Raw genomic sequence first — 25564 nt, forward strand, 5'->3', positions numbered from 1 at the left:
GTGTGATTGGAATAATTGCTGACACGTGACATTTGCCAGTGTTCTCTGAGCTTTTACGAGATATTATAAAGAAGTCAGAGTGGTTCATTGTACCTACAACTCACATCCTGGGATGGGCTTTCCAAAGGCATAAAGCAATCAAGGACTAAAAATAAGGAGCACACAGCAAAGAATAACCATAAATCTATGAAAATATCAGGTAACTATAAAACAATCAGCCAGTATTCCTTGACAAATATCTGAACATTAGAAGAGAGATGGGAACATCCACCACTGTCCCTTATTGTGGCAGAGTGTTGTTGTGTTGAGAGGGATGTGACCAGGACGAGGTGAGTGGGATGAGTTTCTTTGGGATGACTGTAAGTCAGTGCACTAGATCTCAGCAAAGATCTCCCCCACTCAGAGCCACCCAACAGAAATTACATGTTTTGTATGAATAAACAAATGGTCACAAACACTTAGAGGAAGGGTTAAGCTTCCTGACACTGCCAAGCATCTCCCTTTGGCAAATTAGGGCTTGCAAATGCACATGGAAAGCGGGTACTCCCTTCCACGGCGACACCCTCTGTCTTGGCTATAAATGCAGAGGAGGCCGGCTGGAATTTGGAGCTATGATTCCAGGACAACTGTAAGACCAGCTTTGAGTTTTCACCTGAGTTCTTTGCTGCTGCCAGGATGAGCTGTGGCTCGAAGCAGCCCCTGAAGAGCTGCCTGCGAGGGAGCAGCGGTGGCGGTGCCAGCAGTGGGGGAGGAGGAGGGGGCAGCTCGCATTCCTCGGCCTCCTCAAGGAGGATCTCCTCCAGGAGCAGCGGCGGTGGCAGGTTTTCTGGCAGCAGTTGTGGTGGAGGAAGCTCCCGGAGCAGCTGTGGTGGGGCAGCTGGTGGGTATGGGAGTATCAGGCGCAGCAGCTACGGAGGAGGGATGAGCAGCCACAGCTGCGGAGGAGGGATGGCTGCCGGATACTGTGGAGGGGGAATGGGAACGGGCTTCAGGTCAGGGGGGAGCGGGTTTGGTGCTGCTTGTGGAGGAGGCTTTGGTGGAGGTGGTGCTGGTTTCAGCGGTGGCAGCTTTGGCTTTCCTGGAGGGAACGTGGGAATTCTCTCCTACGACGAGAAGCTGACCATGCAGAGCCTCAACGAGCGCCTGGCTTCCTACCTGGAGACGGTCAGGAATCTGGAAACGGAAAACGCTCAGCTGGAACAATTAATCAGGGAGTGGTACCAGAAGCAAGGTCCTTCTGGCCCAAAGGACTACAGCCACTATTATGGACAAATTGAAGAACTTCAAAGCCAGGTAGGATGCTCTTTGCCAGAGGAGCTGAAGCTCTGACAGGCTGAGAGGTTCTCAGGGAATGTTTGCCCAGCACGTTGTTTCTCTTCTAGATCGTGACTGCGGCTGTGGACACCCACAAGGTACTTTTGGACCTGGATAACACGAGGATGACTGCAGAAGACTTTAGAGTAAAGTAAATATATATTCCTCTTTTCCAGCCACTGATTTCCTTCCTCCTGCTTTCCTGAACTTCATAAATTAATTCCATAAGCAAATATCAATCCACAGGGACTTGGGTTCCTCCTGGTTCTATGGCAGCACAACTGAAATAATTTGTGAAACTTCAAAATTTTCAATATTTCTAGAATGATCTTTGGTGGGAATGCTGTCTCTGAACCAGATGGATGGACCCTGCACAAAGTTGCAGGTCAAAGAGATGATGAAAGATACCACAGAATAAAATATTAAAGTTCAATATTAATATTAACCTTTAAATGTATTAAGTATAAAGAATAATAATGTTATTAAGTAATATTAATTTTAAATGGTAAGCACTGGCTGATGATTTCCTAATTCTGCTGGTTGAGGGATGCTACATGCACTGAAGTACAGACACAAAAGCAGACACTGATACTGGAATAGGTGAACTTCTCCATAAATAATGTCAGTAGGAGAACTGGGATGGGAAGAGCAGGGCTGACCTCTCTGCACTGTCCCTGGCACAGGTACGAGACCGAGTGTGGGCTCCGGCAGAACGTGGAGGCCGATCTCAACAGCCTGAGGCCCCTCCTGGACAGCCTGACCCTGTGCAGGTCTGACCTGGAAATGCAGTTCGAGTCTCTGAAGGAGGAGATGATCGACGTCAAGAAGAACCACGAGGAGGTAAGAGCGAAAAAGCAACAAAACCCCACAGACTGGAGGTGCTGCAGGGGAAACCTCGGCATGAAATACCCACCAGGGCCAGGCTGTGCCAGGGGGGGCCCTGAGCTCAGCCCCTCAACAAGCAATGGCTCGAAGTCAAGGCCAAATAATTGCAACACAACTCCCCCCAATATATATATATATATATATATATATATATATATATATATGTATGCTGTTGAAAGGCTCCGTTTGTGTTCATTGTCCTGGGCCTGGCTTTTCTCTGCAGGAAATAAAACAGCTGGAATCCCAGTCCAGCGGGGATGTGAGCGTGAAGGTCAACGCTGCTCCAGGAGAGGATCTGCTGAAAAAGCTCAATGAGATGAGACAAGAATATGAAGCCATTATTCAGAAGAACCATGCAGAGGTTGAAAAGTGGTATGAAAGCAAGGTAAAGGGTGACAGTTGGAATGTTCATGTTAAAAAGGAAAACACCAGCCCCTGTAGAGGAATGACACAGCATCCATTGCTATTAGGAAATAATGGTAGAATCCCTTTGACCAAAATGAGGGAAATCACAAATGGGCTCGAACTGTTTTGGCAGAGCCACACGAGGAAGTGTAACAGCCCCATATTACCAGTGGCCCTTCTGCAACTTTGAGTTTTCACCTGAGTTGTTTGCTGCTGCCACTCTGAGCTGCGGCTCCAAGCAGGCCCCAAAAAACTGTTCCAGCTGGTCCCATGATAAACTGCCATGTTGACACTGTAAGTAAAAGTCAGAAACTCCAGTTCTGTACATTAATTTTTCAGATGGAGGAAGTGAGCCAGCAAGTCCACTCAAGTGGCCAGGAGGTGGAATCAAGCAACCGGCAGATCTCTGAGCTGAGACGTGAATATCAGAGCCTGGAGATTGAGCTGCAGTCGCAGCTCAGCATGGTAGGTAACAAGTGCTCCCAATCCTTGGATTTGCAAAAAACCCAGGGGTTGCTGGGGTGACAGGAGGGCAGCTGTAGCTGGCACAACAGTCAGTGAAGATGCTGGGTGCCTCTGACACCATGTGAGATCTGTCCCATGTGGGGCACAAGAACGCTCTGATCCTGCCACATTCCCACCAACGCCGCATTTTGTTTGGCCCTTGCAGGTCGACTCTTTGCAGTCCAACCTGGAGGACACGGAACGTCGCTATAACATGCAGCTGCAGCAGATCCAGTGCATGATCAGCCCCTTGGAGGAGGAGCTGGCCAGCATCCGCTGCGAGATGGAGAGCCAGAACGAGGAGTACAAGATGCTGCTGGGCATCAAGACCCGCCTGGAGCAGGAGATCCAGCAGTACCGGGCGCTGCTGGAGAAGGGGCAGCACGGCCTGAGATACAGAATTAAGTAAAGACATCAATTTATTAACTTGCCATCTCTGCAATCAGGGGAAGAGGAAGGCAGCAATATTTATGTTAGGGACTGGTACAACTGATTAATCATCAACATATTTATTACAACCACAAGAATTCACATAAATCTTAGCTGGCAGGGTGCAAAGCTGGATTTTCACAAAAATATTTAGTATTGTGATTTGTCATTTCTTCCCCTAAGTACCAGCAGGAAGTGCTGCTATCTGGGAAAATGAAGGGTAAGAAGGAAATAACACACCCTTTCCTGCTTACAGACCTGCACAGGGAGGAGCCGATGGTGGATCTTCAGGAGAAGGAGGAGGTCATGGAGGAGGAAGCAGTGGAGGAGGAACTGGAGGATCCTGTGGAAGATCTTCCTCTTCTGAAGGCGGAGGAGGAGGGAGTGGAGGAAGAACAGGAGGTGGAACCTGTGGTAAAACCTCAGGTGGAGGAGGTGGCAGTGGAGGAGGAGGAGGAGGAGGAGGAGGGGGCAAATCCTGCCTCTTCCGCTCTTCATCGTCCCAGTCCCAGCCTGGTGACTCTTGTGAAAGCCCAGGTAAAAATGGAATAAAGAAGTACATCCTGCCATTAACAATCCTCTCTGAATAGCAGGAAGGGATATGACAACTTCCTTCCTGGAAATATTTTGCTATTTTTCCCCAGTTGTGTTTTAAGGCCACTCTGACATTTGTTCTTACACAGTGACAACTCAACATGGCAGCACTTGCAGTGACTCCACTGAAGAGGGAGGGTGGCAGGAAGGGTTGTGTGGAAAGAGGAAATGAAGGGGGGAAAGGGAAAACGATGCCCAATCCAAAGCATGCAGGGGAGCAGGGAAGTCAGTGGTTAGAAATGTCACTGGTGTTAAGGGGGCATGGTTAAAGCAGGGCACAGCAGTTGGAAGGAACACTCCAGACATTTAAAATATGAGAGGCATTGGCTGCAAAAGACTCAAGTAGCAAAAGACAGAAAGGTCTGATCTGTGTCTGATTTCCCGGCTGTGGTTCCAGGAAGTGCTGAAAACATGAAGCTGTGCCTGGAAGGGAACAAAACACTGGGGAGAGGAGCAACCATGGAGGAAGTGTCCGAAGCCATAAAACACATGAGACTGGGTAAGGCTCCAGGTCCTCAAAGCACCTCAGACAAACGCCTGAAAATGGGGAATATGAACAGGAAATTGTCATTTTTAGAAAGGTTCACTTCCATTTTGATCCTGTATTGAGGCTTCATCGGCCTCTGTCAGTCAATCTGTCTCCCAAACACGTTGTTTCCACCACAGACTGACAGTCTCATGACATGAGAGCTGGCTCTCACCCAAAGGGCCTGGAGCCACCCATGCAGACAGCAGGAACAGTGCACACACTCTCCTGCTGCTGGCAACAAAGGGAGTGAATTCAGAAGGATTTTGTGTTATGAGGACGATTCTTTGGGAAAATTTGATTTTTAAAAATTCATACATAGGCTTTGCAAACTCCTCTGTAAAAATTCACTCCTCTGATCAAACATCCCATCTGACCTGCAATGCTCCTACATATATTAATGCTTGGTAGGCAAGATTAAAACATGTCATGTGCCATCTATCTTTAACTTACAAAATTTTGCTGTAAATGTCTGTACACACAAAAACGTACATTCTGAGTTCATCTGTATTTGGTTTACACTGCTCAGCCACTCTAAAGTGATTTGCACTCCCACAGCTGAGAACAGAAGCAGGTCTGTGCAGCTCATTGCTAAAGCTGCACACACAGGTACAAACACAAGTCTGACACTGTTCAAACTTTTCTGGGAGGCTGGAACAGCCCTGGTGCACCGAGACTGCACAGGGGGTACTCGGGGAGTAACACAGGGCTAAAAATGCTGAATGAGATCACACTTCTTCAAAGAATTTCTTGCTTCCCTCCATCTTTCCTCAGGGAGTTTTAGAAGGTCTGAGGAGTGATTGGCAGGAGCAGCATCTTCCACTGCAGGACTTCCCCAGTGAGGCCTCTGGACCAAGCAAGACTCTACGAGCACGGCCGAACACGGCTCTGCCACGAGCAGGAGCCAGCACTTGTTCAAGTTACCCAACACTGCTCACTGCAGGGGCTCCTCAGAGCTCCCTGCATGGCCTGTCTGCTGCTTCCACCTGTCTTTCTGTTCCGAATCACTGTTACCTGAGTTAATCTCTACCGTGATTGGTGTTCCTGTGCAATAAATGCTAATAAATCTTTGCTTCTCTGTGATGCAACCAGAAAACCGTGTCTGGTTCAAGTTCCTTTGGTGGGGGTTTTTGTTTGAATCAGTTACAAATATCAAGCCCTACCTGTGGAACACACAATAATGTGTCAGGTTATCCACAGGACCCTGAGTTTGCAGTTCACCATTTAAGATTCACTGGGCAAAGCTCTGCAGACTACACTGCTGGGAACTGCTCAGTGGGCCCTGTGATGGGAAAACTCACAGTCAACAAACCCACTCACTTCTGCTATTGCCTTCTATCTGGGACAAGAGGGGGGCTTAAGGAACTGACTCTTCCCTAGAAAACCTGTTTAAAATATGGGCTCCATGGAGAATTTCCCCTGAAAATAACGCAGGGGGTTCCTCACATGACTCCTGCTCATGATACCTCCTTCCTCCTGCGCACTTCCCCACTCGCCTGCTAAAACCCAAGCAGGACTATCACTGCTGTGAGCCTTTCTCTCTGAGTTTTACAATCACAAGGTTTGTTTTTTCCCTCTGATGAAGGCATCACCCACGGGAGAAGGTTGGGAAATGCAGGCTGAGTGGGAGGCCATGGGAACGGGAATGCTGAGCCCTGATCCCAGGCCGAGCCGTGCCGGTGATTCACGGCGCTGCCTCACGCCGGGCTCTCAGACATGGGATTGGAACTGGAAAACGAAGAAAGGAAGAATAAAATTGTTTTTCCTGACCAGTGTCTGTCTGGGGGCCTGAGGGACCAGGTCACCTCGTGCACGTGCTGATGTCCCCAACCTGCTGGTTGTTGATGATCATTTGCCAGGATACCCCCAACTCCCACCTGCTGCAAAACCACCCTCTTCAATTTTAACCCCTTGCAGCCTCACATCGCTCTTGTCCCTGTTTTGTTCCCTGTCTTCTGAACCTGCTTCCTCCAATTGCTCTGCTCGCTTTCCACCTCTGGCAGGTGGTGACAGCTCTTTCTCAGACCTGTCTGTCCAGGGTACTCAACTGACAGCCCAAATTAAGGAGTGCTCCAGGAGCCCTGCTTCTCACACCTCCCCTCGGAGCCTGCCAGCTTAACCTCAAAACTGTTCCTGCTCAGTGCCTGCTTCCTGGCTGTCCCAGGGTGAGCTACAGTGATTTACCTGGTCTCTGGTCCCACAGTGACACCCAGGAGGCTGTTGGGGTGATTGGATATGATTTCCTTGGAGCAGCAGCCTCTCTGTGCTGGACTGCACTGCTCTGTGCCACCACAGCAGCTCTGAGCACTGCCGGCCCCTCTTGCTCCTGCCCTGCTTTCCAAAAATACAACTTCCCTTTAGTATTTTACGGCCAGTTGTCTAATCCTCAGGCATCTCTGCACATAACCTTGCAGGAGAAACTCCTCTGAAATGATCCTTGGGGAAGCAAAGCAGAAAGTGGAGTGTGGGAAGGGCTGTGGGGCAGTTCAGGGGCTGAGAAAACAGCACTGAGCACAAACACGTACGAGGATGCAGCGTGTGGCAATACCCAGGGCAGCTCTGCTGCTGATTTAATGGCTTATATGGATATGTTAAATAAGGCACAATTTCTGAGCCATTAGGATAAGTAATTATAAGAGTACTATTACTACTTTTGCTACTCAGCATTGATTGCACCATATTCTTCCTTACCTAAAATCTCTACCTTTAGTCTGCATCTACAATGCAAATCAGCTTCATAATAAAGTTTATTTGCTACATTTTACAGTATGTGACAAAATAAATACAAACCACCAATAGACTCACAAAAACCCCCACTCAGTCATGGCATCAGTGCTCACTACAGACAAAAAGCACTCTGAATTGTGATGGTTTCTTACCAGACCCTGGAAGAAAATGCCAGTTTAAGGATTCTTTCCTTTTTCCATTTTGTATTACAAAGCCTGCAGCTGGGTTACCACTGGCACCTGCTTACTGAGAGAACAGGCTCACATGGAAGAACAGAGCTAGAAAAACCACTGCAGAGCAGGAGTAAGAAACACAGACATTGTAGTGTCAGGTGTCAAAGCTCAGGGCAGGCTCAAAGTGGGGCCGCAGTGATACTGAGGAACGAGGAGAACTTGGCACTTTTTATTTGCACGCATTTCGCTAGGGATTAATCAGCATAATAAGCTTTAATTTTATGAGCACAAAGTGTTGCAATTCGGATACTTATCTGGTGTTCCTATTAGTGCTCTGAGGAGATAATTGAGGTACCTGTTGGAACAAGACCTTCAGAGCAACCTGAGGCAAAACTCAGTGTGCACAAACTCCTGCCTGTTTGGCTTCAGAGCTCCCTGGCAATCCCTGTGTCCATCTGAAGGCACAGCTGTAATTTCCAAACTGCCTGTGTGTACTGTGCTGATCTCTCTTTTGTTGAGCGCTGTCAGGCCTCTTAATTGCCAAATCCTGCCATATTCAAGGCCATATTCAAGGGCTGCACAATGAGAACAGCAAAGTCACTGCGCTGGGGGGAAGGAACTCGACTCCTCCCAGAGTCCACCTGGATTTGCTTCACTTCCATGAGGGGTAACACCCATCTCAGACAAACCTCGGTTTGAAGTGTTCACTCTTCTTACAAAAATATCTAAGAGTGATGGGAAGGGGTGGTTAAATAGGTGAAAAGAATAAACTCCAGCAGTTGCCTGAGGCATCAGAGTGACAGTGAATTAAGGGGAAATGCTTCAGTTTGCCAGTGCACAGACACAAAGCTGAGAACACATTTCCTCCAGCTCTTTTTGAATGCAGCAGCTCCAGCCTGCTGGAAAAGCCTCCTAGTCTTGGAGCACGTGATTGATACCAATCACGAGGCCTGATTGAAAGGAAAACAGTCACAGAGCAAGAGTGAAGGGAGGGCAGCTGAGCTGAGCCGTGTGCTGGGCTGAGGAGATGCTCTGAACAGGGCTGGAACATTCCAGCACCTGCAGGCTGGGGGATAAATGCCCTTATTCTGCTCTGACTGGGAAACAGCAGTGCTATATAACATATGGATGCTATATCTACACAGAAACATTAATGATTCAACTGTGCATCACGTATAGGAAAGAGACCAGAGAAGGACCTAAAACTGCCAGTTCCTGTTAGGTAATAATTCCATAAATTCACATCATCCTATAACACATTAGAGGAAAGCATCAGAGAACAAGATTCTTTGAAGGCTCTTTAAATGAGCTCAGAAATGAAAAATGCATCCTGCCCACAGAACAGATCTTCTCTTGTTTGTAAACATTTGCACAGTTAAATATTTAATAATTAATAAGTTAAAATGAGCCAGGAGGGAATTCAGTGTGTGCAACTTTACTGGAGCATGAAGTACTCGAGTTCACCTGTATTTTTCAGGCACTTCAGTGTCAGACTCCAGACAGACACACAGTGACTGACAGAAACCAAACATCCCAAGGGCAACTCTGAGCTGCAGGAATATTTTGGAATATGGCCCAGCCTCACAGCCAGCAGGGTTTCTATAAAACCTCCAAGGTGAAATTAGTAACAAAAATTAAATCATAGCAATGCTGAAGACAAAACAGGAACATCCTGAGAGCATGTGACTTATGAGCTACCAGAGATCTGAAGGCAAAATCTGTGACTTGTGATCCTCCTTTATATACAAATAGTGGAAACAACACAGAACTACAATGAAATGTTGAGGTTAGTGGAAGTTCTCCACCCTCAATGCTTTGACTTTCTTTTCTGTCATTGCTTTGATCTTTTTAAACTTTTTCTTAATCCTGCAATAAGAAGTGTCCATTTTCCAGTGTAGACAAATCCCTTTTGTGAACAGGTACATATGGAAAAAGACCCTGAATAGGAAACAATGTTTTCAGAAAATAGAGAAACAGAGTAAGAGACTCTTTTGGCAATTTTTTTTACTTTTAATAATTACAGGAATTACTTTGCTCACTATCACCTACAAACCCACAGATTGTTCTAGCTTGGCTATGAAAAGCATCTCTAAGGAATATTCCCGGAGTCTCTGATGGGAATTTGAATGTGATAATCCATTTTACCACGGCAGAGTTTGTGACAAAGGGCCCCACTGGCAAGGTGACATTCCCCAGACCCAGAGACAAAAAAGCACTAAAATGAAAAAGCATTTTGCCCCCAGCAAACTCCATCTCTCTGCACCAATAACAGACCGTGCAGAAGCAGAAACTGTTTATGCTGCTGGGGTGTCAGGACCAGCCTCCAGCTGAGACTCAGGAGAAATTATCACATCACCAACCTGCTCGGAATCTTTCATCACCTTTGAGCCATTGAGAGATCAAATAGCAAGATAAAATCTGGGAGCTTTTGAAAGCGATTGCCTAAGCAGCAACAGAGCAACCGGCACAGGCACGGAGCAAAGGCCAGGAGGAGGGATGAGGTTAGAAAATGGTAAATAATCCTGAATCTACAACTTCCCACAAAGGCAGCCTTTGGAAAGCAAGGCCTGCACTGCATTCCCATCTCCAAGGGCTCCTGGAGATGCTGGGAGCAGGACAGCAGAGCACAAATGGCAGTTCTTCGGGTGTTGCCTCTGCTCCTGCACCTGAGGTTTAGGGGAGAAATTGCTACACCCTGTAACTGCCTCCAGTCCTTAGAGACTCCGTGACCCCGTGGGGAGGAGGGAGGCTGATGGAGACATTTCGGTTACACAGAACTGTCACTGGGAAACTGTGCCCCTTCCCCTGAGCTCTCTGGGACAGTTTGGGTCCATCTATAGCAAGACAAGACTGCTGGTGGTTTGCTGTTTGCACATCTGCCTTCAGACACTGGCTTAGCATCCAACCCCCAAGGCAGGATGGAAACCCTTCACTGGGTCAGCTTCTGGGATCAGGACGACACTGAAGTGTGGGGTCATTTCTTTTGTGGTCTCAACAGTCTGATTTAAACTGCCTTTTCTGTCAGGATGTTATTTTAGAGTCTCAAGGATCTCTGCTTTAAGAGCAGTAGACATAATACAGATGTACTTTATCACCTGCAATATATGACACATTGACAATAGAGAGCATGAGCTGCTTTATATTAAACGATAAAAAGTCTTCCCACACAGTAGTTTTGAGGTAACTGTCTGCAATAATACAGCTTCTAATTGGGCTACAATTGACTTTGTAATACATTTAAAGTATCCTTGATCTTCCCCCTGTTTTAGATCAGCAGCTTCTTGGTGAAAAAAGTCCAGTATTTTTTTTTCCATTTGAGTTCTAGGACTTGGCTCTCTGTGTGCTGTCCTGGTGCTTTCTTCACAAAGGAGGCAGTTTGATTTTTAAATAAGAATCCCTCTGCATTGCTTGAAATAGCCTGTTCATATCACTAAATATGTTCTTTAAGTGCTGGCAGGGACACACGAGTTGGACAATCTCTAGACACAAGTCACACAGTCCTATTAATAAAACTCTTGCACTATCACATATGGTGAGAAAAGGAATATAAGGTGTGTAGAAGATCTGAAATACACAACACAGGAAAGAGCAAAAGAGAACAAACAACAGTCTTTGGCGATAGCAGCTACAAAATCTTAGCAAAGAAAGTACCTATTCCAGGAAAAGCTAAATGAAAAAGATGTCACCCAAAAGAAGTGAGATGTTAAACCTTACCCAAGCCCCAGAAGCCCAGCCGTGGGCTGGATTGCCTGAGATAGCTGCACAAAAATACTGTTCAGCAAATAATTCTTGGCACAAACAAGAAATTTGGTAAATGCCCTGGGAGAAGGAAACACCCTGATGGTGACACCCAGTGTCAAACGTATAAATATGGAGAGCTGGGTATGAAGGTTCGCAGTCCTGAGGCTTATCGGGCTGTGCAGCTAAATTTGGGTTGTGGTTTGACTCTCGCCTGCTGTCGCCATGAGCTGTGGCACCAAGTCCTCGAGCAGCACCATCAGAATTAGCAGTGGAGGTGGAGGAGGTGGTGGTGGTGGCGGTGGTGGAAGATGCAGTGGTGGAGGTGGTGGAGGGAGCAGGTCTGGAGGATACTCCTCAGTGTCCACTAGAAAATACACCTCCTCTGGAGGCGGCGGGGGCTTTTCTGGGAGAAGCTTTGGAGGAGGAGGCTCCAGGAGCAGCTATGGAGGGGGCTTCAGCAGCGGCAGCTGCGGGAGGATCAGCCGCAGCAGCTACAGTGGCAGGATAAGCGGTGGTGGGTACGGAGGAGGAATGAGCTGTGGAAGCATTGGAGGAGGATTTGGGTCAGGAGGAGGCGGATTTGGGGGAGTGGGAGGTTGTTATGGAGGCGGTGGATACAGTGGAGGTGGTGGGTATAGTGGAGGTGGATTCAGTGGCTTCGGGGGCAGCGGGGGCTTTGGTGGTGGTGGCAGCTATGGTGGAGGAGGTTTTGGTGGGATAGGGTTCGGGGAGGACTCCGGATTGCTCTCCACGAACGAGAAGCTGACCATGCAGAACCTCAACGATCGCCTGGCTTCTTACATGGATAAAGTGCGACGCTTGGAGGAAGAAAATGCTCAACTGGAGCGGCTGATCAGGGAGTGGTACCAAAGTCAAGGTCCCTCTCAGGGCAGGGACTACAGCCAATATTACAGGACAATTGAAGAGCTGCAAAACCAGGTATGATGTACTTTGACTAACTCTGGAATGGCACTTGCTCCTGCAGCAGAAGGTCCCGGTTTGGGGTGATATTCGCCCTCCCGTGCTTTGGCCAGGAAGCAGAGCTGTGTGGGGACCAAGCCTGGCTGCCAGTTTTCCTGTGTGTGTTCTGGCACAGGTGTATTTGGTGCAGGTGGCATCGCTGGGGGCAGTGGCAGATCAGCACCAGTGTCCCCATCACGGGGCCTGTCTCGTGCTCCCTTCCCCACTGGGCTGCTGCTTGCTTGTTCCTCACCCTTGGGAACAGCAGATGTAATCATTGCTTGGCCTGTGCTACTGCTGCCATAGTCATTGGCTATTTTTGTGAATACCCAGGACAAGCAGCAGGTGCAGTTAGCCCCATTCCAGCCCTCAGCCACTGAACAGTCCCATATCTCCTGCATGAACATGGCTGTTGCCAAAAGCAGTGGCAATTTTGCTTTCCCACTGGTTTTGAATATGAGGAGTTTATTTAGTTATTCTTTCTGACAACGTAATTTTAATGGATATTTGTAAACCAAAATTGACAGTAAAGGCACTTTCTTCTATCTGGAAGCAATAAACTCTTCTCTCTCAGTAGCTCCTGCAGCACTAGTCAGGTCTGACATCACCACAAAGCTGTTCTGCAAGGTGTTTGTGCACAGGAGTTCCTTCTCTGTGTGTGTCAGACTGAAAAGACAACTGTGGAATAACACCTGCCCTCTCCCTTTCAGATTGTTGGTGCAAATGTGGACCTGAACAGGATGCTTCTTGACATGGACAACACCAGAATGACTGTGGATGACTTCAGAATGAAGTGAGTGGTTCCCTTCCTGGCTCATTCCATCCTGCCTCCTTTTACCCCCATGGGTTCCCATTGCCAATTAATCTTTGTAGAGGTTGGAGCCTCTTGGCTCCGATGTCAGAATACGGAACTGTTGGGAAAAGCATTCTGAGAAGGATTGCTTGGGGTTTTCACTATTGGTTTTATCCAGACAAGTTCTTGAAGGACTCCAATCTAAGTTTCTCCTTCCTTGCATGCTGATTTTAAGTATAATCCTCATGGAATAAATCTCACATAGAGAAACTGTACTGAAATCAAACAAACCTACTGGAGACAGAAAGAGAATTATGTCCTTTCTTTTAAGGATTGACAAATGGGATTAGAGACCAGAGATGTAGGATGGGAACTGCCCATACTGGAGGTACCAAACAAAGAGGTCTGGCAGCACCTTTACTCTCTGTCTTGTCTGTTGTTCAGGTATGAGACTGAGTACAGTCTCCACCAGAGTGTGGCAAGTGATATCAATGGATTACGCCCATTTTTGGATCAGCTGACTCTAGCCAGATCTGACTTGGAGTCACAGTTTGAATCCCTAAAAGAGGAACTGATCTTCCTGAGGCAGAATCATGAAGAGGTAAGTTTCTCCACACTTAGTAACCACCGACAACACAACACTCAGAGAACTTCCCGTGGATTTTTCCACCAGCAGTAACCAGGTTTTGGCCACTGGTTTTGATCATTCAACTTGACACAACCTGGCTTTGATTCTGAGGAGTGTGTAGTGTCCACAGCTGCCCACAGCTGATGTAATGAGACACATGGGTCAATGCTTGGCAAAATGAGAACTGAGGAATGAGTGACTTTCAGTGCAAAGTAAAATCTGGTTACTGAAGTCACAGAAGGAAAATTGGATAGAATATATTGAGGAGTCAAAAGAAAGTATTTATACTTTCTGTAGTGAGATTTCCCATGGAGGAGAAAAGATTCCCACAAAGAGCACCCTGAACAGAATTCCTTATGACCCTCTGGAGGACACTTCAGGGTCACTGTGAAGTGTCACAGTGCCTGGCTGTGAGCACTGGAGCCTCAGGAATGGCTGAACTGTTCCATGGCAAGGGCAGACAGGCCCCCTTTGCAGGAGCCATGGGCTGTGTGAGGATCCATGTCCCTCTCCTTCCCCTTATTTTAAAAGACACCATTTCTCCTTAACCCTCACCCTTTGAGAACCTCATGGGGTCCTGTGTCTTTTTTCCAGGAAATGAAAGGACTGCGAACACAGTCTGGTGGGGATGTGAGTGTGGAGGTCAACGCCACTCCCGGCATTAACCTGATGGAGAAGCTGAACGAAATGCGCTTCGAGTACGAGAGGCTCATCGAGAACAACCGCAAGGAGGTGGAGAGCTGGTACGAAACCAAGGTAAGGCACGGGAGGTTTGAGTATTGAATCGTTCACAAAGCACTGGGCCTCTCCACATCCAGCAGGCAAAAAGTGTTAAGGGACATTAAATGACTTTAAGCAGTTTCCTGTAACAGGTCAGTCCTGGAGTATCAGGTTATGTGGTAAAGCACACGGAGCCTCTGTCTTCCAGCAGCCAGGAGAATTACACAGGGTGTTGGCACAGTGGCTTGAGGGAAGCAAAGAGTCTGCATTGCATCTTTATTCTTATTAATTGTTTTCTCAGTGCTTTTGTGATAACCATACAATGTCTTCTTGTTATCAAAAATGCCTCAATTTTGTATGTGCGTTTTTCAGATGGAAGAAGTTAATCAACAAGTCCACTCAAGTGGCCAGGAGATACAATCAAGCAACCAGCAGATCTCTGAGCTGAGACGTGAATATCAGAGCCTGGAAATTGAGCTGCAGTCGCAGATCAGCATGGTAAGGAAAGGCACTTGCTCCACCTGTGACACAGTGTGTATGTGGGAAGAAGGGTTACACCCAGCAGGGTAAATCCATCTGAGGAGAATGGGATACTGGGTAACTTATCTGCAAAGACACACTTTTTTCTGGTTTGTGAAGATCTCCTGTTTTTTCCCACCAACGCCGCATTTTGTTTGGCCCTTGCAGGTCGACTCTTTGCAGTCCAACCTGGAGGACACGGAACGTCGCTATAACATGCAGCTGCAGCAGATCCAGTGCATGATCAGCCCTTTGGAGGAGGAGCTGGCCAGCATCCGCTGCGAGATGGAGAGCCAGAACGAGGAGTACAAGATGCTGCTGGGCATCAAGACCCGCCTGGAGCAGGAGATCCAGCAGTACCGGGTGCTGCTGGAGGAGGGGCAGCAGGACCTTGTGTATGTACTCTGAGAGAGCACAGCACTGTCATCAGTCACGGGCAGCAAACAAACAGTGGGGATTTGCAGATCAGATTTGGTGCTGAAATGGGGCTGATGCAGCTGCTCTTGGCCAATCGCCTCCCGGGCTTGAGGGGTTTCATTCTGTTCAGAACATAACTCATGTGAGGAAAAATCAGTGAGAAATTCTGAACTACCGATTTGGGGCTGGGCAGGGAAACCCCCAAGCAGAGCCTTCCCTTTACCCTGGTTCCAGGGTAGCCAGGAGCTGAACGGGCAGGAGGCACTTTGGAAAAGACCGTAAGGAAAGAAAATGACCATAGTTTTCCAAACTTTCATAAAAGTCTCTGGAAGTTCAGGCTGATCCAGTTTCCTTTCTGCAGTGCCTGAAAGAGCAGCTAAAGCTTCATTCTCTGCTTTCCAATTTCGAGCCATACACTGATAAAGCAGCAGTGCCAAATATTTCAAGAAGTCTCCTGGCAGAACGTGGGAAAAACAAAAGCTCTTGAATTCAAGCTGACATTGGAAGAGAGGCTGATTTTTTGGCACTGCCTCAGTTGTCTTGCTGCTGTGCTGGGCTCTAACCAGAGGTACAGCCCAGAGCAGTGCCAGCTCCTGGGCAGCAGCTGTGCCTCGATTGCCTTCAGAGATCAAAATGCTTTTGATTAACTTTTTTTTTCCCCTTCTTTCTCTCTCTTTGCAGAATCCCTTCAGGAGGAATTGGAGGAGGCATGGGAGGTGGTAGAATAGGAGGTGGTGGCTATTCTGGAGGAGGAAGAGGAGGAGGTGGTAGCATAAGTGGTGGATATGGTGGTGGTGGCAGTGGAGTGGGAGGAGGAATCGGAGGAGGAAGTGGTGGAGGAGGAATTGGAGGAGGAAGTGGTGGAGGAGGAATCGGAGGAGGAAGTGGAGGAATAGGAGGAGGAAGTGGAGGAATAGGAGGGGGAAGCGGAGGTGGATGCAGTAGCATTGGAGGAGGAGGAGGAGGAGGAAGAGCCTCAGGAGGCATCAGCAGTTCCCACTCCTACTCTTCATCTTCCCAGTCCCAGTCCTGCAGGAGTGGCGGTGAAAGCCAAGGTGAGAACTGTGGTTTGGGCATACTGTCCTCTCAGTCCCACCCTGACTCATTTAGGCACTTATAAATGTTATACCAACATACTCTTCCAGAGCCAAACAGTACTGAGGACAAACTAAAGTCTCTGAGAAGTGTGAGATTCACTGTTGTTAGCAATTCTTTCCTCTTTGTGTGCAAAGTCCATCTATGTTCCATTTTGTGGGTGACATCAGCTGACCCTGTAGTTTAATAACTCCAGCTGGTTTTCTTCATCCCTCTCATTCTTTGCAGACCCTCAAAAATCTCACGGCCTTTGTGCCATACTGGAGTTTTCCTTTGTGCTTTTGGAATGCTTCTGGTTGCTCCCACACAATCCTCATGTTTGGGGACACTGGTGGCTCAGGGGTTCAGTGCCAGCACTGACGTTCACACTTGCTTTGCCCCTAAACAGGCTATGGAAGAAAATCTTTTGATTAAGAACATGCACCAAGGATTCTCCAGTGCAAGACCCTTCAAACAGAAACGCCCGAATCCACTGCATTCCCCGTGCTCCCGAGGAAGGAAGATGCTCTGAGCAGTTCCTGGGAGTTGCAGATGCCACCTCTCCCCTGCCCTGCATGCTCTGTGCTGCTTCTGCCCGCGATGCTCCACGGCCCCGGTCACTGGCACTGCAACTGCTGCTTCACAGACCCAACCTGGCCGGTACTCGGGTTGTTCTGAATCAGGAAAATGTCTCTAATAAAATTTCATTTCTGTCTGATGCAACCAGAATCCTGTGTGGGGTTTTTCTTCCACTCTGTAGGGTGAAAACACTTAAAAAAGAAAACACAAAGCCATGCCAAGACATGCCTCCTGGCAGGGAGGTTGATGATACACTCCAGTAGCTGATAATGATATTTAGAGTTAAAGCACAATTTCTGAGCAGCCAGGGCAGATCAGAATCTTCTTGGAGCAACTTGGGCTGTGCTTTTGTTTTTTAATAATGTGCCAGATACTCTCGTGAGCTGAGCTCTGAGACCCAGCAGACAAATACCAGCCCAGAATGGGATAACAGAGCTAAGGGTGAACACAACTCCACAACCGCAGCCAGAGAGGGGAAGGAGCTTATTTCTTCTCCTGTAATATGGAATCTCTTCCTAGAATGCTCCCAGGTTGAACCCATCCTGCCTTTCTGTGGATAACCTGACTTTGAAGTGGCAGTTCACAGCAGGCCCCACCAGCTCCTTGTGCTTCCCTTCACAGCCCAGCGACTCGTCTGCAGGAGCCACAGAGCCAAAGTTTAACACGCAGCTGGAAACCTGAGGGTTTGTTTCCATGCAAGGCTTTGCTCAGCTTCCCAGCAGCTTGATTAGTAAAGGTGGAAAAAGCAGTTCACTGCACATCCCCTATTGCACAGGCAGTGGAAAAAAGTACACAAGTGTTTCTGACTCTGCTGGGTGGTGCAAGATGTTCTGTCATGGTTGCAAAACACCCTTCACTGTAACAAGCTCAGGTAATGATTATATTTTGTCAGATCTAATCTTTGGCACTTTTCATCAAAAATTATTTTTTCACCATATTATATAATTCAGGGACTTATTCTGAGAAATGACTATTTTAATATGGTTATGAAAATGCACAAAGTCAAATATTTCTCCTCTCAATTTCCTCTGAGTCCATTTAAAACACTTTAAAAAAAATTAGGAGCTCTTTGATAGGAAAAGATTTAGTATGCTTTCCCTCACACGATACTACTTTTGAGGCTGTCACCTGGTTTTCTTCAAGAAGAAAAAGGACTGTGATTCCCATCCTGCACATTCAGAGAAAGCTGAATGCCAGCAGGACCTTCATCAATACAAGCAGTGACAAGAGAGTGAAAAATTCACAGTGAAGTTCTCCTCTAAAACAGACATGGGAATGCAGTTTTAAAAGTTTTTATTTCAGGGAATTAAAGAAGATTTCTAAATAGCTAATGCATATTTGAAATAAATCAAGAATGAAGACTCCCTTGGACATTGCGATCACAGGAGGATGACCAAAGCTGAACTACTGAGTTTCACCACACAGAAAGCTGAAGGAGGCAGACAACAAGGCACAGCCTTTTTTAGCTCCCATTGACAGATTGACAAAGCTGGGAGATATTCTGTTTTTCAACAAAATATCCAACGAGGAGCCACCCACATAAAATTATAGTGCAGCTTGATGTGAATCAACACAGACATACTTGCACCGAATGGTAATGCCTTTTACTTACCTCAGACTAGATTCCCTTAGCACATCATTTTTTGGCACAAGCACTGGGGCTGGCAAAGCCCATGGGAAGCTGGACTGCCTGGCAGGTGACACCCACCCAGCCAGGTATAAAGAGCCACCGGCGAGGACGCCCCACTGCACTTGCCTTCCCTGTCTCTCGCTGTGCACAGCTTTGCTTCTGGGGCTGGATATCTGATCCCTTCCACCATGAGCTGCAGCATCAAGAGAACATCCAGCACCTCGTACCGGAGCGGAGGAGGAGGAGGCGGCTGCGGAGGCAGCAGCGGCCGGAGCTCCTCGGTGTCCTGCCGGCGCTACGCCTCCTCCGTGGTCGGCGGGGGCAGCTACGGCGGGGCAGCGTGCGGGGGCTACGGGGGCGGCCTGAGCGGGGCCGGCCTGGCCGGGGGCTATGGGGGGGCCTTTTCGGGGGGCTTCTGCGCGGGGGGGGACCTGCTCCTGGGCGGCAATGAGAAGGTCACCATGCAGAACCTCAACGACCGCCTGGCCAGTTACCTGGACAAGGTGCGAAGGCTGGAGGAGGAGAACGCTCAGTTCGAGCACCACATCCGAGAGTGGTACAGGAAACAAGCTCCCAGCGTTTCCAAGGACTACAGCTCCTACTACCAGACCATTGAACAACTCCAGAATCAGGTAGGATGGCCCCAGCTGGCGTGGCTCCATCACCACATGCTCTTCTCTCCTGTGAGGTCTTCCTCCTCCCTCCTTCCTCTTTCCTGAAATCCCACGCTGTGCAGGTGGGTCAAACCAGCCATGGGTGGTTTCCAGTGCTTCCCTCTGCTCCCACCCGGTTCAGCTGGATGGAGTGCAAAGCCACAACACCTGGATGGCAGGATGTGAGCTCCCTTTGTCCCTGCACACTCCTACAGACACCAGGTGGAGGACTGAGGTCTTGCCTTATAATAGGTTCACATGGTACCAAGAAAATAGAATAATGGACCAGGAAGAAGCATGATACAGGGAAAGGGCTGAACACACTCCCTGGGACACACAGGGAACTGTCTCTGACTGGAGAGGAGGAAGTAAAGAGCAGGGATTTGGGAGGATGTGTGATAGCACAAGTTTCCTTGAAAAGTAAATTTGGAGCATCACCCTCGCACATGGTCCCTGCATTAATGCAGGAAGCAATTCCAAGACCCACAACAAAACCCTGCCAAAGCTTTGGGTCTTCTTTCTACCTTCTGGTTTTGCAGATCATTTCTGCCACTGTGGACAACAACAGGCTGCTGCTGGACATCGACAACAGCAAGATGACTGCCGAGGACTTCCGAATGAAGTGAGTACCTCCCTGTGAACCTCGTGTGCCTGTCCGGTCCTGCTCAGCATCTCAGGAGACAAGGCAGCAATGCCCTGGGTGGTGTTACTGACTCCTCCAGTGTTCCTGGGATACTGGCCTTGGAAGGATGTGTGCTAGTGACTGTCAGCATCTCATTTACCCATTTCTCTGACTCTCTTGTGTGACACAGGTATGAGAATGAGCTGGTCATCCGTCAGACCGTGGAGGCTGACATCAATGGCTTGAGAAATCTCATGGATGACCTGACTCTGGTTAGATCTTCCCTGGAATCCGAGCTGGAGTCCTTGAAGGATGAGCTGATTGCCCTGAAGAGAAACCATGAGGAGGTACGATCCAATGACAAACAGCACAGCCAAGGCACCACCCTTGGATTCTTCAGCTTCCCACCCTCACACATGGAGTCAATTCCACCTTAGGCCAAGGGATTGTCGCTCCTTTTTTACCTTGATACTGCTTTGCCCACAGTCCCCAGCACAAGAAATGACCTGTGTGTGCTCTTGTGTCTCTCTCTGGACTCCCTGCAGGAAATGAGGCAGCTCCAGTCTCAGACTGGTGGGGATGTGAGTGTGGAGGTCAATGCTGCCCCTGGAGAGGACTTGACAAAGATCCTGAATGACCTGAGAAGTGAATACGAGCAGATCATCGACAGGAACCGCAGGGAGGTGGAGCAGTGGTATGAAGTCAAGGTAGGTAGCAATGCCCAGAGAGGAGTCCCCTCCGGTGGCACAGCCCAGGCCCGCGGGCACCGGGACAGGATGAAAGGGAGAGGCTCCCTGCAGAGCTGAGCTCTCCCTCAGCAAACCTGCTCCCCCAGGGGATGCTGTGGCTCAGAAGGTGTCCCTGGCTTTGCCCCCGCAGATCGAAGAAGTCAATCGCCAGGTCACCTCCAGCAGCCAGGACATGCAGAGCAGCAGCCACCAGCTGACGGAGCTGCGGCGCGAGATGCAGAACCTGGAGATCGAGCTGCAGGCGCAGCTCAGCACGGTACGTGGGCAGGGGCTGGGCCTGCCCTGCTGGGGCTGGGCACGGAGCACCACAGCTCCCCTCCTCAACTCCTGTCTTTGCCCTTCCAGAAAACCTCTCTGGAGAACTCCTTGGCAGAAACCGAGACTCGCTACGGCTGCCTGCTGCAACAGATCCAGGCGCAGATCAACTCTGTGGAGGAGGAGCTGGCCAGCATCCGCTGTGAGATGGAGGGTCAGAGCCAGGAGTACAAGATGCTGCTGGGCATCAAGACCCGCCTGGAGCAGGAGATCCAGCAGTACCGGGCACTGCTGCAGGAGGGGCAGCAGGACCTTGTGTATGTATTCCATATTGTAGCAAGGGAATAGCAAGGAATCCTTGTGTACTTATTTGCCAACAGAGACTTCTTGTCCCTGGAGCATCAACATCTTTTTTGACTGAATATCCGGTGTTGCTGGGTTTTTCTGAATTGATTACTCTCCTTTTGCAGTGCCTCCCAAGGTGCTTTCCAAGGAGGTGGAAAATCCTCCCAGTCATATTCTGCTTCCTACTCCCATTCCCAGTGTGGGGACATGGCAGGTAAGACAACACTTTGTAAGGATGTGGTTATTAGTGGGTTACATCTGCCCCAATGGCTGCAATGTAGTTTGTAAGAAAAAAGATTTGTAGTTTGGGCTGGGCAAGATTCCCAGATCCATTAACCTGGGAGTGAGAGAACCTCAGTACTCTGTTACGGAGGAATCAAGCATTAAAATACAGCAAGTTTTGCCCTTCCCTCTACCTAATTATAAAATATAGACCATAAACTTTACGAGATGGGTTATGCTTTTTTGCTCATCGGAATAATAAAAAGATACAGTTCTGAGAAAGTGCTCAGGGCGCTGCTGGCACGGAGCCTCTGCCCTTGTGCTGCTGACACAGTGTCAGGTGTGAGGATTCCCTCAGCAGGAATGCTCAGATTTCCTCTCAAGGGGGTGATTTGCTCGGTGTTCACACAGGGCAGTCAAGAGTGTGTTAGAGCAGCGGCAGCGACCCCGACAGCGTCCAGCGAGAGACGGAGCCCGGCACTTGTGCAGCACGGCCGGGGCAGCGGGAAGGGCTCGGGACCGGAGCCTGCTCACCTGCCCCAGCCCCCCGTCCCCCGCCCTGCAGTGCTTGGCTTACTCACTTTGTCTGTGGCAACTGCTTCTTTGTTTAAGGGCTCACACTCTGCTCGAAACTCTTCTCTAATAAACCTTTACTTCCTCAACGCAAATCACAACCACGTGTCTGAGAAAGTGAATTCAACCAACCCGGGGTGGGTCCTCCCCCAGCTCACCCCTCAAACACGGGCTGTGCAGTGGTTCTGGGTGACTCAATCCCGGGACAATCCATTTTGCACTAAGGAAATGGTCACGGTGCCGAGATAAAATCTCCAAGCAAAGGGAAATGTCAGGAATTGCGAGCGTGGCTGTGTGAGGTGTGACAGATTCCAGGCTCTGCCTGAGGGAACTGCCAGGTGACAGTGAAAGAACTCTGCTCAAAAGCAGGAGGTATAAGGTTGAATGAATGATGTGAGTGAAAGGAGGAAGAAAATACAAACGCTGGGGAACTCAGAAGATTCTTTAATTAACTGTTAATGTACTAAACTGTGTTCAATGGTACTATTGTGACAGATATCTGAGTCCATCAGTCTCATCCCAGCTGGAGTCCTATGGGAAGGTGTGACTCAGGAGAGGTTGTTCCAGTATGTAGGGGCTTCCTCACAAGTATTTCTACACCTCTGACTGTGCAGACAATCACATATTGCTGCCTTCTGTTGGGAAATACAGACAATGCAATGGGCCTGTTTCCTTTAGTGTCATGCACCAAAAACATTCCTATATTTTATGATAGAAATTTCAATTTAAATACTGATTTAATACCAAGAACACAATTTCTGTCAGTACACGCAGCTGGCTGATATTCTGCCTTCAGAATTTTATTTGCTGAAGGTATTTTCTATATTTTACTGCTTAAAAAGATAAAATGCGCAATAGAAGTAGAGATGAGACAGCAATACTAAATTAAGGTAGCTCTTTGACATGCATTTTGCTTTCTGAAGATCACAGTGAAGGCCCTTTTCAATCTGTGACTGATGCCCAGAGTCAGCCGGGTGTCACTCCCTTACAGGTGCCTGTTGGTCCCCTTTGTGACTAAACCTGCTCTTGAGTATTTCTCATTTTATCTCAGATGGGGGGTACAGGTCTGTTAGGGCAATGAAATGAAAGATTCTCTCATCACAACCAACTTAAAAGAGCATGATTTGGTTTAGGTCTTCTTTCAGTAACCACATGCCTTGGCTCTGCCAGACAGCACCGGGACCGCAGCCTGCAGTGAGTGTCCACAGAGACACTGCTACTCATTGAGTAGTCAGTTGAAAAACTGACTTTTATCAGTCCAACAACAGGAATTTTTGTGAATAAAAGCCTGACTACAATGAATAAAAAGCTCATTTGGGGTTTTAACAGTATATAAAGCGATGTAAAGCAAATGCAAATATGACTTTGGTCTCCAAAGGCTGCCAGAACTCGCTCAAGTCTCAGCTGTACTTACTGTACCAAAGCTGGTGAGGGACACATCTCTTTTGAGGCAGGATTATGTAGCCTTGAACTACAGTTGATGTGTATAAGTAAGCACTGAGTGTTAATGCATACAGGTAAGCTCTCATGTGACAGGAGTCCCATAAGAGAAAAATGAGCCCAGAATGTGGGTCTGTGGAAACCATTCAGCTCTGGATGAACTGAAGAAACACATCCCTGAGCAATGCTGCAGGGAGAGGGTGATGGATGAGGAAAGCACAGATGGAGTGCCTGATGAAACTCCTGGGAGTAGCACTCCTCTTACCAAGACCACAGTTGACTCATTTGCTGTAAAACAATTAATTACCAGTAATTGTTTCTGAGGTTGTCCTCTCCCTCTCGTGTGACTGAAGACACACATCCAGCAATGCATCACAGCTTCTGGGGAAACCACAGACTGCTTTTAGTTCTTTTGCCAGTTCAGAATATCTGCTTGTGGCTCCACATCCAATTTCACCAGTGAGTAAACAGCACCGGGAAAGGATCCACAGCACTCCCACTTCAACCAAACTTCTGACTTACAGAGGTCCATGGGGTGCATTGTGAGCCAAAGGCCTGCCAGGGGAAGATGTGATTTCAAAGCTCTCACAGCCCCTCTGGAGGGCTGAGGAGCCTCAACACCTTCTACAGCAGAACGTCTGAGCTGCCTTTGCCCTTGCAGGGACTGTGGGAGGACCTGAACAGCCCTGGCTCTTCTGGCTGGTGACGTAAATCAGTGTGTCCAAACTGACTCACAACAGTCAGCTCCAGCCAAGAGCCGTGTCCACAGGATGGGGACAAGAAATGCACAGGGAGACAAGGAAATGCCCCCGAGTTACAGAACAGGAGGTCTGAAGTTTAAGTGTTTGGGGTGCAGCTACAGCAATAAGGATGGTTAGATCAGCTGTTTGAAACGAGAAGAGAGGGACAGAGGGACAGAGAAAAGGCTCCTGGTGATGGTATGAAATTACAGCATTGGGAAATGTCAGGAATTGTTGGGTCGGGTGTTGTGATGAAACGGTGCCGAGAAGGAGATACAAAGTCAACACCTCTGGCACTAAGGCCAGTCAGCAATAAATATCTCATAGGGGAGAATAAAAGTGCATTTCAACAATCTAATGAGGAAAATATGACTAAGGAATCACACCCTGTGAGAAAATAATTTTTATTTTTTAATAATGATGACTCAGTCGCAATAACATATGCAAAGCAACTGGTTCTGACGTGCAGATAATTAGAGAGATACCAATAAAACAACAATCATAATTATGCAGATCAAAGGATTACATTATCTGTGATCCAGGGGTGGTGGTGTGTCAAGAAAGAGGGTGAATGGCTTTCCATGATTCTTCAGTCGGCCATGACACACGTTAGTAACTTCCATGGGTCTCATGAACGCTGTGGTAGGAGAGAAAATGCTGCTGGAGCCACAAGTGCAGGGGTGTGTAACAATGTAAATGGAGAAACCACTTGGAGAACTCTTCCCAAGAAGGGTTCATCACATCCTGCCCCCTTACAGGAACGGTGCAGTTGTGCAGCACCGAGGGACAAAAGACTCAAGGTAAGGAGGGTCTAGGGGGTCATCACAGCTGCCTCTGTTACACAAGAATAAAATGCCCCCCATCAACTGACCAAGGTCAATCTTGAAACTCCTTCTCTCCTCCACCCAAAGCTCCTGCAATAGAAGCACTTCCAGACCCTTCTGCCTTCTGTAGGTAAAAAGCTCCTCTTAGTTTTCAGGCCAGACTCACTCAAATCCAGACTGTGCCCTTTCCTACGTGGACAACAGGACTGTCCTGGATTTCAAATGGCCCCGGTACCTCCTTCCTCAAGAGCTGGCTGATAACCATCTCAGCCTCCACCTGGCCAAGATGAATCCTTTCCTCTCCCAGCACACAGCCAGTAAAGCCCTATAGATTTTACACACCTATTTCAGTTTAAAGTAGTCTCTGAGTGATTGGAAATTTGTACAAAATGTTAAAAAATCACAGCTTTAAAATGACATCATCGAATGCCCATCGCTGTGCGTGAGACAGGAGGGTTTCCCAGAAGTGGCACCACCCGAGTCTGGTGAGAACACAAAGAGCATTGCTGCTTCTAAGGTCACT

The 25564-nt window shown here is 48.2% G+C and overlaps 3 protein-coding genes and 1 long non-coding RNA gene across 4 annotated transcripts in view; 3 read left to right on the top strand and 1 right to left on the bottom strand.

Annotated features, from left to right (window-relative positions):
• The window catches only part of LOC135402772 (uncharacterized), a 149087-nt gene that overhangs the window by 54984 nt on the left and 68539 nt on the right, over window positions 1-25564 (bottom strand). The window lies entirely within an intron of this gene.
• On the top strand, window positions 585-5753 carry LOC135402754 (keratin, type I cytoskeletal 13-like). Its single transcript, XM_064636206.1, has 9 exons — window positions 585-1293; window positions 1383-1465; window positions 1998-2154; window positions 2423-2584; window positions 2944-3069; window positions 3275-3513; window positions 3794-4074; window positions 4529-4630; window positions 5432-5753. The coding sequence occupies exons 1-9, from the start codon at window positions 676-678 to the stop codon at window positions 5455-5457; spliced, it is 1794 nt and encodes a 597-aa protein (XP_064492276.1). The 5' UTR covers window positions 585-675; the 3' UTR covers window positions 5458-5753.
• Window positions 11458-17138, top strand: LOC135402753 (keratin, type I cytoskeletal 10-like). The gene is made up of 8 exons (XM_064636205.1): window positions 11458-12237; window positions 12969-13051; window positions 13496-13652; window positions 14274-14435; window positions 14772-14897; window positions 15087-15313; window positions 16017-16390; window positions 16819-17138. Exons 1-8 carry the CDS (start codon window positions 11521-11523, stop codon window positions 16842-16844), a joined length of 1872 nt encoding a protein of 623 aa, XP_064492275.1. The 5' UTR covers window positions 11458-11520; the 3' UTR covers window positions 16845-17138.
• Window positions 18654-22138, top strand: LOC135402760 (keratin, type I cytoskeletal 14-like). The gene is made up of 8 exons (XM_064636213.1): window positions 18654-19250; window positions 19811-19893; window positions 20084-20240; window positions 20439-20600; window positions 20773-20898; window positions 20988-21214; window positions 21368-21456; window positions 21876-22138. Exons 1-8 carry the CDS (start codon window positions 18807-18809, stop codon window positions 21893-21895), a joined length of 1308 nt encoding a protein of 435 aa, XP_064492283.1. The 5' UTR covers window positions 18654-18806; the 3' UTR covers window positions 21896-22138.

The sequence above is a fragment of the Pseudopipra pipra genome, chromosome 26 (genome assembly GCF_036250125.1).
Source record: "Pseudopipra pipra isolate bDixPip1 chromosome 26, bDixPip1.hap1, whole genome shotgun sequence".
NCBI classification, from domain to species: domain Eukaryota; kingdom Metazoa; phylum Chordata; class Aves; order Passeriformes; family Pipridae; genus Pseudopipra; species Pseudopipra pipra.